Source organism: Oxyura jamaicensis, chromosome 9 (assembly GCF_011077185.1).
Source record: "Oxyura jamaicensis isolate SHBP4307 breed ruddy duck chromosome 9, BPBGC_Ojam_1.0, whole genome shotgun sequence".
NCBI lineage: Eukaryota > Metazoa > Chordata > Aves > Anseriformes > Anatidae > Oxyura > Oxyura jamaicensis.
This window is the reverse complement of record NC_048901.1, coordinates 5,300,398-5,318,305: the sequence shown is the minus strand read 5'-3', so window position 1 is coordinate 5,318,305 and position 17,908 is coordinate 5,300,398. Positions and strand designations below refer to the sequence as shown.

The 17,908-nt window shown below is 47.2% G+C and overlaps 1 protein-coding gene across 5 annotated transcripts in view; it reads right to left on the bottom strand.

The window, feature by feature from the left end:
- Positions 1–17,829, bottom strand: part of EPHA4 (EPH receptor A4) — a 97,243-nt gene extending 79,414 nt beyond the window's left edge. The window contains exons 1-4 of one of the 5 annotated variants that reach the window (XM_035334685.1): positions 17,674–17,828; positions 17,446–17,513; positions 13,034–13,697; positions 2,830–3,394 (exon numbers count right to left, since the gene is read on the bottom strand). In XM_035334685.1, coding sequence (XP_035190576.1) covers positions 3,384–3,394; positions 13,034–13,697; positions 17,446–17,513; positions 17,674–17,764 — 834 coding nt within the window. In that variant the 5' untranslated portion in view covers positions 17,765–17,828 and the 3' untranslated portion in view covers positions 2,830–3,383. Of the gene's footprint in view, positions 1–2,829; positions 3,395–11,341; positions 11,968–13,033; positions 13,698–17,445; positions 17,514–17,673 lie in introns of those variants that run through there. The other 4 variants (XM_035334686.1, XM_035334684.1, XM_035334682.1 and 1 more) reach the window with 4 other exon arrangements.
- Positions 17,830–17,908: the final 79 nt, after the last annotated feature.

The window sequence follows — 17,908 nt, the reverse complement described above, 5'->3', positions numbered from 1 at the left end:
AGGTACCTGTTTATTCAGCTTGTAAGTGAGCACGTGCTGCCCATTAAAACCAACCTGGATGCAAAGAAAAGGTCGCCATTTGCGCGCAGGAGGCCATCTTTCAACAAGCTGAGAGAAATTTGCCAAATACCTGAGCTGTATGGGAGGGGATGGGAAATTAAGCCAAAGCACAGCACAGCCTCACACAGTGAGGCACACAGCACCGCGTCTGAACAACCTGATGGAGGCATGGTCACTGCCAGGTGCCTGACGAGGCCCTGGTTAGCTGGAACCACCTTGTTAGCAAACTTGGAAACTGAAGTGTGGGGACTGAGCTCTCAGAGCCCAGAGACCTCATCAGACCGAAACAGCTTCTCTTGGAGGAAAGAAGCCACGAGGGAGTGAGACCAGGTCTCTATTTCTAGGTCAGAGCTTGAGGGCTACATGTCAGCTACAAGAAGATGGCGATCCCGTAGCAACTGTCCTACAGCATTTGCTGTAGAAGTTAGGTGAGCCCCCCAGTTAGTCTATTCTCCAGCCCCACAGGAGGATAACGTACCTAAACCATGCCACCAGATTTCAACTGTCTTATTCTGAAAATCCTCCAGTGCAGAGATTCCTCCATGTCCCAGGGCAACCTGTGTTGGCAATACAGACTTCTACAATTAGGATTCTTTTTTTCCCCCCTCAGGTCTAGCTTAACCTGCTCTTTTTGCAATTTAAGCCCATTATTTCCTGCCCCATTACCAGCTCTCTTCACAGCCAATTCATACACACCTCTGCTTAAAGAAGAGAGTCATTTCAAGATCTCTTCAGCTCTAAGCAAGTATGAACTTCCAGCTCCTTGAAGAGATCTGAACAGTAAGTGCTAACATAGCCCTTATGGCCTTTCTGCCCGTGTATCCAGGAATCAAGATCTGAACTAGTTAAAAAGACACCGCCTAGTATTTCAAGTATTTCCTCCTGGAATAAAGCCAAAAACATTCTAGGTGGTGTGAATAGGAAAATCAGAATTCACTACCTTCAGACAAAAAAACTTTTTGAGTAGCAGAAAAGGAAAGTAGTCCCTTAAAGAAAATTAGGTTCCCCATATCATGTGTTATCTGTTATCAAAGGTCTACTTGCAAGACTCATGACTGATGAACTCCTGGCATTAACAGTTTCTTTTCAGAAATCACATACAGGTTGAAAGGAGGATACAGGAATTAACAGCTAACACAGAAAGAAAAGGCAGGTCAGAGCAACACTGGACAATCTTGGCAGTAAGTCTACAGAGTAGCGCATACACTTCAAAATTAATTTTATACCAAGCTTGGGTTTCTTCAAAGGATCTTAACTAAAAACCTGTAAGAGGACAGGGGATATTCTCCAAGCATGGCCATGATGTGTGATTTTCTGAGTGCTTGCTTCATACAACTTATCCATATCCTCACCACTGCAGCTGACAACTTCCCTGTACAGAATCCATCACGGTGCTAGCACCAGCCAGCTCCAAGTCTACAGACTGCAGAAAAACTCCTGGGAAATATTTAAAGCTTTCTTCTCCCCAGTAACTGCTAACGTTCCAATGCTGTGGCAGGGGAGCATAGCAAGATTTTGCCTCTTTTATCGTAAGGAGCGCTAGGATATTATATTTCCACGTGTGCTTCAGATTGTATTATAATGGGCAAATTCTGCCCGCCCTCCATTGTGCTTTGTTGACCCCCAATAACTCCGTCCAAGAGATGAAGGTATAATATTTGACCCAATTGCATTTTAAAGCCCAAATAAGGCTCTCAGACTCAAAGCTGAGACAGGCAAGTTTTTGGTTTGCCCTACCCACAAGTTACTGTGACACAATACTTATGACATATTGCAAATTTCTGAAGTTATTCCTTCCAAACACCTATCTTCCTTGTTATTCAGCTGGCTGAAGGGCAGTTTGCTGTCATTTATGACGGAGGCACAGAGACATCTGAATAGCAATTACTCAGCATTTGTTAAAGCGAAGGCCTCACCTTTAATAATTGCACAGTCACATTTCTTTGTGCAGGGTCAACCAGAAGTCCGGAAGGGAGACTTGCTGATTGACACAAATATGTATTTCAAAGGGCAAACTAGAAAGTCAAATAAAAGGCAGTGTTTGCCCAAGAGTTAACTTAGCCATTTGGCATTCGCAGAGAGCTCAACAATCCCACGGAAAAATGTCTGTTCTTTGCTCTGCTACAGTGCATTTTTAACTCAAACTTTAATACAGGTATATAGAGAGGTCACATTACCATGATCCCTGCAGAAGGTTAGCTAAATGCACAACCACAAGAAAGGAGTTAAGGAGTTAATAGTGACCTTTGAAGAAGCAAAGCAACATGGTGGGCAGAGCTTCATCTCCTGAACATACACACAGTGTATGCAGCTAAAAACTCACTGCAAGTTAGGGCTACAGAGCTCCTCTTATTGCATGGAAGAACAAACCAAACTCCAAGGAAACAGGCAAGATGGAGAGGGGACCTTACCTCACACTTCCATACACCAATTACAGCTCATCCTGAACCCAAAAGACCAGCTCTGCACAGTCACTGGTCCAGCGCAGCCTTGCAGGAAGGAGACATGATGCTCAGTAAGGCCACATACTGCTTCTGGGACTGCACCGATCATGTTAAGAGCAGGTCCCCACAGTTGTGGCCCTGCCATGCTGGATCAGACCTGCCATGCACCTACTTCAGCCTCCACTGGGAGCCAGCACTGCTCACCACTCCCAGCCATCAGTGCCTCTCACCTGCTCAACGCTCCTGACCCTTCTGCTGTCACTCTGAGCTCCACTGCAGGTGACGTGCAGGATTTTGTTCTCCTTTCTCTCACAAGTCAAAGTGCTTTATCTACCCTAAGGCTATGAATGGGTGCTTTCATAGTGCCCCAAACCCTTTGAGCTCAATTTCCCAAGCTATTAGGTGCATTGAATTCAAGGTCATGGGTACATTAATTCTGGGTACATTAAAACCAGGTACCAAGCGCTCCTCTTCAAAGAGGCACTGAGAACTTTAAGGTGAATCACCTGGATGGATAAAGCATCTGCACACAGGCAGATTCAGCCAAAAGAATGGAAATGCTCTCACGGGTGATTAATGACGCACCTGAAGTTATACATGCTGCCTTCCCATCTTTGTTGATCCCTTTCAACTTTCCCCCTACCTAGCCAGGCCTCTGAACCTCAAAGTGTTACTGAACAATGTACTTTATCAGCCATGTCTATGCGCATGCACATTCACCCAGCATTCACAAAAATGTCGTGTCCAGCCTTCAGTACCGGAACCAATAGTTAAATTAGCATGCATTTTCAGAAGTCATCTAAATTTGAGTCAGCGTGACAGGAGTGGGTATCTGGGATCAGTGCAGGAGATGGCTTCTAGCGTGCCATGGGAATGACTTCAGTACAAAACTGTAAAAAAATAAGTTACTTCGCATTAAATGTAACTATTGCCACTCTGAGATTAAATATTACCTGGAAAGTACTCATTAACTGCAGAATCCTTGATTAATGAGCTGGTGGAGCGTGTACAGGGACCTTGTCCTGATTTCAACTGTCTTGTTAGCTCTACCCTGGACACGTCTGATCACCACAAAAATAAACGAGGAAATCCAAGAACTAATTACAAGTGGACAAAATGTGTCAACCTAATAACTGTGTTATGGTACTTCAGAGATTAAGAGGAGGTTGGCAGGGGTGCAAAATGCAAATACCGAAGCCACTAAAAAGAAACAGCAACAGAGTTCAGCTAATCTCCTAGCATCTCTGATGAGTGAGACCACAGGAAGCCTCCCAAGAAATCGTCTCCTCTTCAGAATAGCTCAGGTGCAATTTGGGGGCACTGCAGTCGGTTGTTCATTGCTTGAACATTGTTGGATACAGGAGGAGTCTTGGACTCTCACCACAGCTCTTGAGGAGGGGCTGTCTTTGCCAGCAGGAAGGCACCAGGGCACAGTCTTGGGGCAATACCCAGAAGTTTTGGAAGGGCTTTTGTCAGCACACACAAGTTCGGGGAGCAGAGAGCCAAGGGCAGGGGCAGAGGAGCTGACCCACAGCTACCAGCAGGTACCAGTGCGGGTTTTAAGGCACACACACCAGGCTGGGGAAGCCAGAACCATCTTATTCAGCTTGTCAGCAAACACAGTTGCATCTAAGCACCTCCTGCTGTAATTATCCAGCAGCCGCTGCCCCCAAGCATCTCTCTGAAACAGTAGAGACTACCCACACACCTTCTTAATTTCTGTTTACTTGTCTCTTGAAAAAGCCCAAAAGATATCTTCTACACACTAGGCTAAGTACAGCAAAACGCAGTACTCCTACATCTGAAGAAGAGTTCAGGCAACTTGTGCCCTCCTATTGATCTCCTAGCCCTCCCTCCCTTCTCCTCTAATCCTCTCCATAATTACATGAGCAGTAAAAGGAAAAAAAAAAAAAAAGTAAAAAAATAAAAATTGATTTTTCCAAAGCTGTCAGTTCCTCAGATCCATTTTCCAATGGCCACCCTCAAAAGAGCCCAGGCACTGGCTCATGCTGTCCCAGCTGGGTGTCCCTGCGACGGATGGTGCCCCAGAACAGGCTGGGACAGGGGCCCAGAGCCACCAGCGCTGCCCAGCCCAGGCGCTGGAGAGGAAGGTATTGATCCAGTCCTTTCAACACACAACCGTGCCTACCAGCTGCTCCAGGTGCTGCCAGGCTAGGAGCTTCAAAAGGAAACTGTTTTCAAAGCAGCGATGTCTTTTTCAACTACAGAAAACACTTAAACCAAAAAACAAATGAATTCAAGCACCAAGTTCACAGAAGCCTTGGTTGACAGTGCTCCTCAGCTCCCCAGACAGAGATGTTTTATGTACGGAAAGACAGACTCGTTAATTAATGCTATTACAATGTGGCCTGGCAAGAGGCCTCTGGGACTTAAAATAAAGAAATCCACACCCTTTAAGTAAACACTTTATTATAAAGATAGCCTGCATTAGTATAAAAAAAAAAAAAAACACGCAACCAAAACCTCTTCAAGTACTCCACTCATTTCCCCCCCACATGCTCACTTCTCAGAATAAAAATGAAGTCTACTGAAAAATTAAGTTTCTCTAATTCAATTCTTCCAGCATCAGTGCTGAAGAACATTTTGGCCTCTCTTAATGTTGATAATGAAGAAAATAAAGCTGACTGTCGAAGCCATTCGGAGCAACAAGGAGGCACAGCAGAGGCCAAAGCCCTCTGCATGACAGGGGCATTATTAAAGTATTAAGGGAAATATTCAGGAAAGCGGCAGCGGTATTGACCAGGGCCTCTGCTACCATCACACAGGCTTCGATCACTAGCTACGTGCAGTGCCAGGTGTGGATACAACAGGATTTAATTAGCCGTCTGCAGATGTACCAAACAAGATATGTTCCATCCACAAGATTTTCAGACAAGTATTCAAGTAATCAAGTATTTTCTGTCAGCATTTGCAGCCTGCATTACTCTCCGAGTAAAACCGTTCCCAAGCTGTGACAACTAGGAGAGCCCTCCAAGCTGGAGACAAGAGGCTGTAGCTCTACCCATGGCACACGATCCTGCCTTCAAAGCTCAAAAAGCTCCAGCTTGACTTTGGGTCCAAGCAGGGAGCTCGGCGGGTGGCCGGGATGCCGGGCCTCGGCCCACAGGGCCCGCATGGAGCAGCAGGAGGCCGGCCCGCGCTGGCGCAGACAGTTACTCACAGGAACACGGCACGGAGAGATACTGCCATAAAATATGAACAAAATGGAACTTGTTTCCTTGCCACTAAATTGTTAGCTTTATGGGACTTCATGCTGAACGGTATGAAAAAAAAAATCCAATTTGCTTTGAAGCGCATTAGTCTAACATCCTAATTATTGTTTACATTGCCATTTGCCTTCTATTAAGAATTGAATAATTACCCAGCGCTTCATAGTTTAAAAATACAAGCAAACAGGATTATCTGGGTAATTAAGACACTGTACTGCAGCTTTGAACTGTGGCTGTACAAAGTATCCACATATACAAGGAGAAATGATAGTTATCGATTGCCTTATTTAATCAGCATTTTAAGGAATTCCAGCATGCAAGACTGGCAACTTATGAGGAGAAGGTGACCAATTCCTTTTGATGAGTGTGTGTGTGGGGGGGGGGGGGGGGGAAATAAAAAAAAAAAAAAAAAAAAGCTGTCTTGTGGCTAGGATACTTTGCAGAACCAGACAAGCTTCCGTCTGGCCTTGTCTCAGCCACAGCCATCCCGTGTGCCTCTGGGGAAGGCACCTCACCTTCCTCCCACCATCCTCCAGCAGGAGACCATCAGTCATCGTCATCCTCCTCCTCCCCAGGAGTGCCACCCCTGCCCAGCCTGCTGAAAGCACGACCTCTGCAACACGTGGCCTCCTGCAGCAGGCCCCCCATAAATACACCCCCTCCGCTACACAGATCTGTGAAATTAAGTTGGTCTACATGCACCCACTGAGATCTAAACCCACCCTCAAAAATACAAAAGCAGAAACAGACCAGAGAGCTGGGCTTTCTCTGGGCACCCACGACTAATGGAACTAAAGCAAATAACAACTGTACAGTCTGACTTTTTTTTTTAAACCTTAATAGCCCATCCATATTGTACTTTAAACAGCATGGTCTCCCCTTGTGGGTGACTATTAGGGCAAAACCAAAGTTTTTGCACGTTCCTTTGTTGTTTTAAAGAGCCTTTCCTCCATTTAATTATGCCACCAGGTTTCACACTGCGCACTTTACTACCCCTGTGAAATTACCTTCAAGTTAAACACTAATTGGGCATCAAAAAAAAAAAAAAAAAAAGGAAAGAAAGAACACCACCACCCCCCAGACCTTCTTTTTCCTTTTGGTTTGTTATAGGATCTAGCCCCAACACAATCAGGGTCCTAATTTCATACCACTGATTTATAAAGACACAAAATGAAAACTAGTACTTTAAAGAAATACAGTACATTCATGCAGCATGTGTTCTAGCTTATATCAATAAACCTTTCAACAAATCCGTTCTGAACAAGCCTGTGTTTTGGGAGCATTTAATGAGCCTCAGCTTTATTTCAAGCCAAAGGCAATTTTCAGTAAAGTTGAAATAAAGAAAAGTTAAAAAGACCAGAAAGCCACTAAAACCAAAAATAAAACAAAACATGGGTTCTTGTGTAATCATGAGGCTTAGGAAAGCAGGACTTTTCTCACAGATTATTTTTGTGCAATAAAGACAGCAGTTTTCTTTGTGCTTGTTTAGCCGGGTGCCACCAGCCGCCCCGTCCCCTGGGCACCAGACTACCACCATGGGCCAAGCCCGCTCCTGCAGCCAGGCCTGCCACGTGAACGGCACCGCACCAGGGCTGAGCTGAGCCTCGACCCAAGGCACAGAAAAAACCATGAGGTGTAATGCTTTTGGGGCATACGTGTGTGTGTGCACACTTCTGGGGCAGGGGGGATGCCAGCGCCTGATGTGGGTCATTCCCCTGGCTGAGGCTGTAGCTACAGAAGGGCCCTGTGGCTCCCGGAGAGCAGCTAGAGGGGATCACAGCCAGGAGCCCACGGCCCCACCAGCCATGACAGCGCTGCCGGCACCTCCAGCAATTGTTTCCCAAACAAGCCCAGGGCGCTGGAGCACGGCACTTTCCCACACGCCAGCTGGAAATGGGCTGCAGAGACTGGGGGAAGAGCGACCATCAGTCATAGTCAGGAGGAGACCCGGGACACAAGGAGCACGCTGTGCAAATATTACACTATCTCTTAAACAAAGAATTTAAATCAAAACGGAATGTATTTGCATAAAATCCAGATCTTTGAGCTTTGCATAAACAGAAGGAGATTTTGGCTGGCGTTTCCAAAGGAAGCTCTTATCTCCTTTGTGAAATGGGGAAATGGGTGTGCTACTTTGCATAAGGGTGTATACAAAAGATGTAAATGAGGAGTTTGCTTGCATGCAAAAGACGAAGTGGCCTGACAGCTGCCAATCCCGCTTCACAGGGAGAGCTTCCTCAGTCTCCAGCCAGAGGAAAGAGAAGGGAACCAAAGTGTTTGCTTCCCAGGGAGGTGAAACAGGCTCTGAATATTCATAAAGTGTCCATTTAGTCGTGGGAGTGTCAATTGTCTCTGATTCACAAAACTGGGTGACCTCACCTGCTCCCCAAAACATATCAAAAGGATGCGGCATAATGGAATGAAACCTGATAAGATACTCATCTCATAAGTTTGGGGGGCTTTTTGATGCAGCCTCCAAAGACTGGAGTGTACTGCTGAGCATTTCTTTAATCATTTCTCACAAATGCAATAAAGACCAAGCTCAGTGGAGCATGTTATTAGACAGATAATAACCCTTACACAGCCAAGATCTAAATCCTGGTGTCATCACACACAAGTTGTCTGGAAAGTTTGTTTTGTTTTTTAAAAAGGAACCAAAATGAACACTGTCATATGCCCCATCAAGGGCTACCCAGAACTACCATGAAATTCATACCACAACAGCTCGTCTGTCTTCGGTAGTGAAGACTGAGCTGCCTCTTTACCAAAAACGTGCAGAATAATGAGCAGGTGTTGCTTTCCTATGTAGCAGCAGAAATTTTGTCAGCAATTCAGAGCTAAGAAGTATGAGCTTTTCTCCAAGGAATACATAAAGGAACAACTGCTTGATAACAGTGGCTTGGCTTCTGAAGGGGCCGGCGAGGAAGAAAAGTATTACAGAACCTGCATGACATTTAAATGAAGGATCTTAAAATACCCGAGTTGGTAACAAAAATAAATAAAAAAATAAATAAATCACTGAGGGAGCAACCCTTGGAAGATCTGTTGAGTTCCACCAGAACATAATATAACCAAATCACTTCTTGAAGAGATAAGCACCAGCTAAATTTGTTTCAGACAGACTGTGTTTCAGTATTGCTCCCATGCCCCTCCTGGTAGCTTCCTTCTTCTCAGCTCCTTTTAAAGTTTAACATGTTGAGTCTGTGCATTTTTTCTCCCTGCCAAAAATAATCAGCCCACAAAAAAAAAAAAAATCAACAATCTTTCTGGAATCTCAAATCTGTACAGTCTTAGTCACCCTTCTTATTACCCTTTCGTGCAGCCAGACTGTTCATCAGTGTTATTCTGACAAAAAAAGTTGTCTACGACTAAAATGGGAACGCACACACAAATTGTTTCACTTCCCCACCCTGACAAAACCCACCATCCAAAAATCTTATCACAGAAAAAGAATATAATTAGACTGTAGTCTTCTGATATAAACTGAACTGCTTCTCTCAATGATCACAGTCACTCTTCAAAGCCTCTGAGATAAAAAGAATCTTATCATTCAAATTATTACTTCTTAGGGATGCTTTTATCAAAGTTGGAAGGAAAATTCTAAAAACAGTAGCGATATGAGAACAGGATTGAGCCATATTTTAAATGACACTGGATTTTCTGCCAATTGGCCAATTCACAACTCAAAAAAGCAAGTGTAGATGAAGACAAAGCTGTTGGCTCTCATAACCTTTACAATATCACAGTAAAAATCTCAACTGTCTCACATATTTATACTAAATGGCAGCTCTAAAATTGAGATTTGTAATTTCACAGCATCAAAATCATCACAGATGGCTACAGTCTATTGCTTCTTTAATCTGTCTTTTCTCCCTTCCTGCTTGCTTCCCCCTTCACTGTTTGAGATAAAAAGATACGCAGTTTATCATGAGGAAATCATAACTAAATGCAAACCACCATATATTAATGTGTAACAAAACAATCTGCATAACAATGATACATACAAGCCAATTTTAGAATAACTTCATGTCTCAACTTTACCCTAAAGCACTAATTACCTTAGCCTTGAGATGTGTCACCAGTTGGGATAGTTTCTCATTCCATCAACACTACTCCATGTTTTCGCTCTCCTGAATGGACAGCCATTAGCACGGGAATTTGGGGGAAAAAATACAGAAAAAAGAGAACAATAGGAAGTTCTCTTTTTGCACTGAGTTCACAGCTACAGATGTATCTGTAAGAAAAGGATCAGCGCTCATCTAGTATTTTTACTTATTGAGACAATGTTACGGAGCCATTCCTGTTACACCTGTGAAGTTTCTCAAATAAGTGTGAATTAAACACTTTGCTTCTTTCCCTTCCTGCTCTGCTTTTCTGTGCACAGATATATGCGCATGCACATAGATGTAGACACACGGATGTTCAGTAAGATGATCAAAGTCTGCTGGAAAAAAAAAAAAACACAGGAGCTGTTTGACTGAAGGGCAGGCTTTGTGTAATCAAACACCTCCACACCACACAATTATTTTTTTTATTTTAAATAAAACCTCGCCAAGGTCAGAGAGTCATTAATGCCCACTACAGGAGCCACTTTAGAAGGGAAGTGCTTCCCATTATTTTTCTCCCACACACAGCAGAAATTAAGCAAAAGCGGCTCCAGGGACACTGCCTTACGCAGCACTCTGAGGGTGGAACGAGTCCACGCGGGGCCCGAGGCTGCTCCCAGGGGAGCAGGGGGAGCACAGCCCCTGCTCCCCCGGCCCCAGCCACTCCTGCCCACCAAGCTCTTGTCAAACTTTTAAGATCTTAATGAATCCTAACTCCCACCCAAGGATCACAGGGGAAGATGGATGAGGGATCGGACAACCTCTGACCTTTCCTTGTGTTCATCCTGCCGCAGTCAGCCTATTGAAGAACAATTGGGGTGGAACCTGCTCACCAGCCCCAGGCCCAGCACGGCACCCTTCTACAGCCTTTCACAGGCTCGGCCTCTTTCCTCCGTGCTCCAAATCCCCAGGAATCCTCCTCGCTTCACGCCAGCAGGCTGCAGAGCAGAACGCGGGCCCCGCCGTGACACAGGGCAGGGCGAGGGGAGGCTCACCCCGCCGTGTCGGAGGCCGCCCCGCCGTCACCGCCTCGCTGGAGGCCCAGGCGAGCCGCACGGCTCTGCTCGGCTTGAGGAGCTCGAGGAGCTTCCCGGTGAGCCGTTCTGGCTGGAGAACGGCAGATGTTAGGAAAAGGAAACCACAAGTAACCACTGATGAAATGGGCTTAGCGCTTTCCAATTACTTGCTGGCTCGAATCCTCTGAGAAGAGCTGGCACAGGCCGCCTCGACTCCGGCGAATGAATCCAAGAGACAGAAAGTTTCTTCCCCTGCTGCAGGAGCGATGCCACCTGATCTGCCTCCAGCCTGGGAACCCGACCGCCGGGCTTGCTGAGCCCCAGCCTCCCCGGCTGCAGGGGGGGCCGGCAGGTAACCTGACCTGGCACGCTCATTTCTCAGTCCAACAACAGAAAAGAGTAAGTGAAAGAGCAGCGCCCCATCACCTCTGCCCTCCAGCAAACCCCGAGTGCCTTCCCTTGAACATGGCAGCGCTTGCTGTGCAATTAGCTCATTGTGACTGGGCTGCTGACTAGGAGAAGCGTTAGATCTGTGTCAACCAGCGTGACCGGGGCTGACCCAACAGGCCTGCAGGAGAAGGCAGGCTCATTTCCGAGCAATAAACCAAAACGCACCCCCCCCCCATTCACTTCCTCCTCTCACTTCCCAGGCTGTAAATGCGTGGAGAAGCTTTGCTGGAAGTTAGGGATCTATTTGAGGATAACAACACCTCCCCAGCCACCCATGGCTCTCCGAAGCAGCACCCATTCAGTACCACATCCGCAGATTTGCATCTTTCATCGTACACAGCTTTTCTTTTCAAGCTTCTGTCTCGCAGGACTCCATAGGTAGCAATCTAAGCCAAACAGGGTGCCCCCTCATTGCGCTGCTCATTTTTCAGCTCTCACTACAGCCCATGGCAATCCTGCTCAGATGGAGGCTGGGCTTTATACTTGGTGCTTTTTTCCTGCCAAAGCTTAATTTCAGCGCGTAATAGGGAACCTCATATTGACTGTAAATTGTTGTTCAAAAGAAATCAAGCAGAACATTCAAAAGGCTCTGTTCTCTTAGGAGTCTAGCACTAAGGCAGTCAGTCGCTTGCTTTGCTACCTTGTTCTCTGTCTCATTGACCTGTGAAAAATGCACCAAGAGGATGTGAAGCCAATACATTTTGGCACACTGGGATTCAAGATACCTTTACCAAAAAAAAACAAACAAAAAACCAAGCAACATCAACAAAAAACAGGTTCAAATCCATTAAGGAGCTGAGTACCTTCAATTCAGTACCCAGGCAAGTTAAGGCCACTGAACTGTGCAAGAAGTCATCCCAGTTTGATCTTAATTTATGCTTACAGGAGCAAGAGATGCTGAGGCCAAAGATACCTTATTTATAAACTCTTCTCTCATACCTTAACCTTCTACTATTTGTTTTTCCAGGAAGGGGAAATGAATAGAACACAGGTTTTAAGGTGTTGTTCTGCCTCCCCTTCTTTTTTAGGATAATCTGTGTTTTCTATAAACTTTAATCCCTAATTCAGCAGGGCACAGGATAGGGGGAGGGAGGGGGACTTTTAGCATTTCTAAGAGTATCCTAGCACCTCTATTATTAAACTAACAATGGAGACCCTCGGAGAAATTAAAATATTTAACAAAGGCAGCGGTGTCAAATATCAAAAGGTTATTTAGCACTCAAAAAATTTGCAACAAGTAAAACACCAAAGACTTCCCCTTCCTAAAGACGGAAAGTAATCCCGCTAAAACTCCTGTTCCACTCCCCCATCCCAGCTCTGTTCTCACCCCACTGCATTATCCAAGGGAAACTTTGTCAGAATTTCCTGTGCTTAACAAAGCTCACTCCAGATAAAACTCAGGAGTTCTCTCTTTAAAGGATGGCAGCTCAGCTGAGCTGTTTTTGCAGTCATTCACATTTTGGTGACTGCTGTGAGCCAATTCAAATTGAGGTGCCTGCTAGAAAGTGCATTTTGCCTTCTGCCTATTACGGCAGTATCATGTGCTTTGCATTGTATGATTCTTAGCCTTGCCACCTGGAGCTACTGGACTTCTTCATTAAACCCCTCTGTCCCACTGCATCCCATAGGGGCTGCTAATTACTGGCTTTATTCCATTTACTCTCATCTCCGATTCAATTATGCATTCTACTAAGCCCTAATGAAAAGTACAATATGGCTCATCTTACCTTGGCATTCGCCGTTCCGCTCTTCATAGCCAGCATTGCACAGACAGTTGCCAATGGGCACCAGCCATTCACCATCTGCCCCGCAGTACATTTTTGGCACATCCTTCTCTTCCGAGTTGTTGACACAGGAGCCGCGAACCTCCACCAGAGAGGATGTATCAGCCCCGGTAATGGTGTCTGGAAACTGCGCCAGGTTTCGAACTGTCAGCGGGCACTTCTTATAGAAAACACGAACAGACACCAAAGCAATGCAGGCTCCGACGTCCTGAAAAGCCAAGTAAAACCCTTTCTTGCTGAGAGGTCCCACGTCCCGTATCTCTGTATTCAGCTTCATGATCCTGTCACCAATGTCCACCTGGGTGAAGCTCTCATCAGCGGCAATGGTGTCAATCTTGGCAAACTGGCTCTCTCGAATAAAACGCTCCTTATCGTTGTTTGATTCATAGTAATAGAGGTTGAAAGTCTCTTTGCAAGTTCCCATGACACCTGGCAGGCTATTGCAGTCTCTCAGCGTGAACTTGATTTCAATATATACCCTCTGAGCCCCCTCACGGGGAATCCAATCAGTTCGTAACCAATTATTCTGACTGGGCTCCATCACATTGCAGACCTGATAGGTGCGGATCGGAGTGTTCTTCTCATCCATAATGCTCACTTCCTCCCACTGCGAAGAGGGAAAGGAGAAGAAAAGTACATCAGGATTAAACGGAGTAACAGAGCTTCACAGCAAAATTAACGTCCACATTTCTGGCATCGCTACCATGGGTCTTAAGCTGTTAAGCCACCCCTTATTAGTTCTCAAAGGTTCCAAAGCTGGGCTAGCAACATCCCAGGCACGCAGATGGAGCGGCCTCCGCTTCCGAGCTGGGCAGAGCAGCTGTCTGAAGAACCAGGTCCTCTGCCTGGGTGGCACTTGTGGGTGGAAGGACAGGCAAGGAGACCACACCACCGCTCCGCCAGCACGCTGCCATAGCACTGCTATCCAAACAAAGCTGCTTATTAGTGGGAAGGTGGGAAGAGAAGGAGCACTATACACCTTTGTCCTCAAGAGTTTTCAGGAAATACCATTAAATTTATACTCTTAAAATAAACCAGAAGGTTCAAGGATAGCAGCATGCTTTCGAACTCCTGCACTCCTCCATCAAGTTCATGCACCTTCTTCAGAAGTGTGAAACTAACAGGAAATTAACAATACACACGGTCCAGGGGAGGTATGCAAAGAAGACATCTGGCCCTAAATCAGCATTTCAGGATGAGGAACTTATAAAGGAAAGAAAACAAAAACAAAAGCTTTGATTTTTTTTTTTTTTTTTTTAGTATTTTTATTTTTATTTAGTATTACCAAGCAAAGTTTACCACAGTGCTTTCCTGGGGTGGGAAGAAAGGAAGCAGTGGGGGCATTAGCAAGAGACAAGAGACAGATCTTTCCAGCGAAACCCCCACAGTGCTTTGGTATATATTATATATATATATATAATTTTTTTTTTAATTAAAAAAAAAGTGTATTAGAGAATGACTACATACTGCCTGGGTTTTCAGGTTATACAATGAAGCACATAAAAATTATCCTTGGAACAACAGCAGTAACTTCAGAGAGTCTTCCCAGAAGTGCTTTCCAGAACTACTGAAGCCGTGGCTTTGATAAACAGCAGCCTTCTTAACGTTAAGGGGCTTCTTGTATAATATCCTGCATTCTTCTCGCAAGGATTGCTCTTATGCAAGTGATTTTTACTTAAAAAGATTCCAGCTTAGCTGAATCCGTTTATAGGATGACAGTAGTTAGCACCATGAGTCACCAGGAGCAGAGAGAACAATATTTTATTTACTGCCTTGAGGTAACTGCAAATTAAAGCAAAAGCAGGGGGGACTCAATACTCAGCATGTCACTCCTTTTCACAGAAAAAGGAAAAAAACAAATCTTAAAAAGTCACTATCAATGGAAAGCGCAACACATTGCAGTAAGAGGACAGAGCTGTTTAATTTACAGCTGCCACAGCGGCGCTCGCTGTTACAGCGCTGTCTGTATGACCCATCACTTTCCGTTCCGCCTGCCGTCGGACTGTCCGTGCTACCTGTGTTGTGTGCGGTACAAGGGAAAGGAAGCAGCAGAGGGAAACAATACTTGTTGATGGGATTTCCTTTGCTACGCTCAGACAATGGAGGATGCCGCTCTAGGATTCAATAGAGACCGCTGAGGTCAATGGGCAGGCTACAACTAAATTCAGCAAGTCCGGGATCGGGTTCTCAACACGCCCGACTCCCAGCAGAAGCGTCTCTCATTTCAGGAGCACGGATACACAGCCCAAATCCCAGCGCATCGCACTGCCAGAGCTGAAAGTGACCACAGCCCCAACATTTCCAGCCACTGTAAATGGTTTGTAACTAAGTATGTGGTCAGAGCTGTAATTTCAGCTTGAAAGAAGAAGTTAACTTTTATAATTCAACTCTTCCCACGGTTTAATGATGCAGAGTAAAACATTCTGGGCACAAAACCTGCTTTTCAACTGTGAAATGCAAGAGTAAATCATTAATTATATTTATAATGCCATTCAGTAATTCCTCCAGGGCTCCTATATATTTGATTACAGTTAGTCACTGCTAAATGACTACGTTTATCTGTAGCCCTTCTTATTCACGCAACCCTCACGCCACAGGAACCGCCTGGTATATATAGATCAGGAAAAATATCTTTTGTAATAGACAAAAAGGTGCACACAGCTCCAGAAAAACTGGCTCTGAAGGACAGAGGCTTCCCAGGAAGATAAAGAAAAGAGTTCATTGCTGCTGCTTGAAATAAATCTGCAGCATATGAAGTCAAAGCAAATGCTTTCCAAGCACCGCATCTCAGAGACAGACCATGTACTCTTAAATTTTTCAATACTGGCTTAAAAATAGAACACACGTATGTAGGTTTAGTGAAACGAGTCACGTCCACAAGAAGGGCACACACTTCCTTCTCCAGCTTGCACGGAGCTTCCAGAGGAAACATTGGGTGGGGGGGGGGGGGAGAAACCAACAGCTATTAATAATATACAGCTGTCCCCGGTCATCTATTTGCTACTGACTTAATAAAACTTATACACCGGGTTGTATTTTGACGTATAGGACAGGCATCCCTTGGAGAGCCTCACGACAGAGCCTGTCCTCACGCCTGGCCTTTGGGGGGCACAGGATTAGGGATGCTCTCCTTAGGGCAGGGCTGCACCTTCCCACCCCGTCCGAAGCTGAGGACAAGCGCCTGCCGCCAGCACCGGCCGCGCAGCAGCGGCCCTGCCAGTCCCCTGCCCAACGCCGAGGGTTGGGGACAGCGCGGCTGCCGAGCCAGGGCTGTATCAAGTTCATGCAGAACAACAATGGGGGAGCAGAACAATCCCCCTTTCTCCCATGTTATGGCTATTCAGAGCTTATGCATAATGCATCACCAGCCAACGCAACCTCGGATTCCTTCCACCCGCTGCTGTTTCCTTAGCTCTCCGTCTAATTACAAGTGGGAACACACACATACAAAAAAAAACAACTAAATTTGCAGGTTTCCTGAAGAACCCAGTGCTTTGCTGTGCACGGGTCCTGATCTCTCAGCACTTATTTTTCAATCAGCTTCACTTAGTTACTTTCCCTCGAGCACACCGAGCTGCTTTATTCATTTAATATTAAGAGGGTTTGAGCTTTTTTATTTGGTTGGGTGCTTTTTTTTGTTTTGTTTTTAAATTACCGTTTAGGGTGCTTTGCTGGCATTTTTCTTAAATCATTCGCTTTGAGGAAGAGCGAGCCTTCCTAATTGCTTATTAAGAAGCCTCGGGAGAGCCCACGCAGCCCAGGCTCCCCCGGGCCCCCCCAGCTCCGTCCAAGCCCAGCGCTCCCAGGAGTTTCGCACGGAGGCACCCTGCGGGACGGGGCGAAATCAGCAGAGCTGCCTCATCTGCAGCTCCCTCTTAAGCTGCTCCGAGCCCCAGCCACCTGGGCACGAACCTTATCGGCATCCCACCGCAACCGAGCGGCGAACCCAAGCGGCCTCTTACAAACCGGCCCTTCACAGAAGTACACGGCGGGAGACCCCCGCCCCGCACCGCCGGGCTGCGGGCGCCTGTGTCGGTCCTTTGGGACGGATGCTGGAGGCCTCAAGCTCCGCTCCTGCCCTGCCGGCCGCGAGCGCTGCGGGCACCGATCCCGCCGCTCCGGCTGGCCGCAGCCCGGCCCGGGGATGCGATGAGTACGGGACGGACGGCGTTCCCGGCGGCAGCTCGGTCCCGAGCGGCACCTACACCCGTGCCTGAGCCGCTCCGCTGACCCCGAGCCCCCTCCCCTGCCCCTCCGGCTCTTGGCGGAGCCACCCAGGGGAGCGCAGAGCGATTCCCCGGGGAAGAGAGCCGCCCCCGAGCCCCCCGGACCCCGCACGGCGCCGCGGGACTTACCCCTCCTTCCAGGGGGCTCGCGATCCAGCCCAGCTCGCCCTGCACCGAGCGGGAGTCCAGCAGGGTAACTGCGGAGAGGCACAAACACAACGCGGTCAGTCCCGGCCGCCCCGGACCCCAAAGCAACCTGCGGGACCCCGGCGCTGCGGGACCCCGGAGCACCCTGCGGGACCCCGGACCCCCTTCCCCAAACTTTCCGGCCGGCGAAGCGGGGTCCCGGCGCCTCACCTTCGTTGGCGGGGTACACCCGGGAGCCGGTGACGGCGCCGCAGACGCCGACGAGCAGCGGGAGCAGGGCGCACGCCCGGAGCCCCGCCATGCCGCCGCCGCCGCCCGCTCCCTCCCAGCGGAATCGCCGCCCGCGGGCCGCGCGGCGGGCATAGGCACGGCATGGCCCGGGGGGGCGGGGCAGCGCCCGCCCGTCACGCCCCGCCGCCAATCGCCGCCCGCCCCGCGCCTCTCG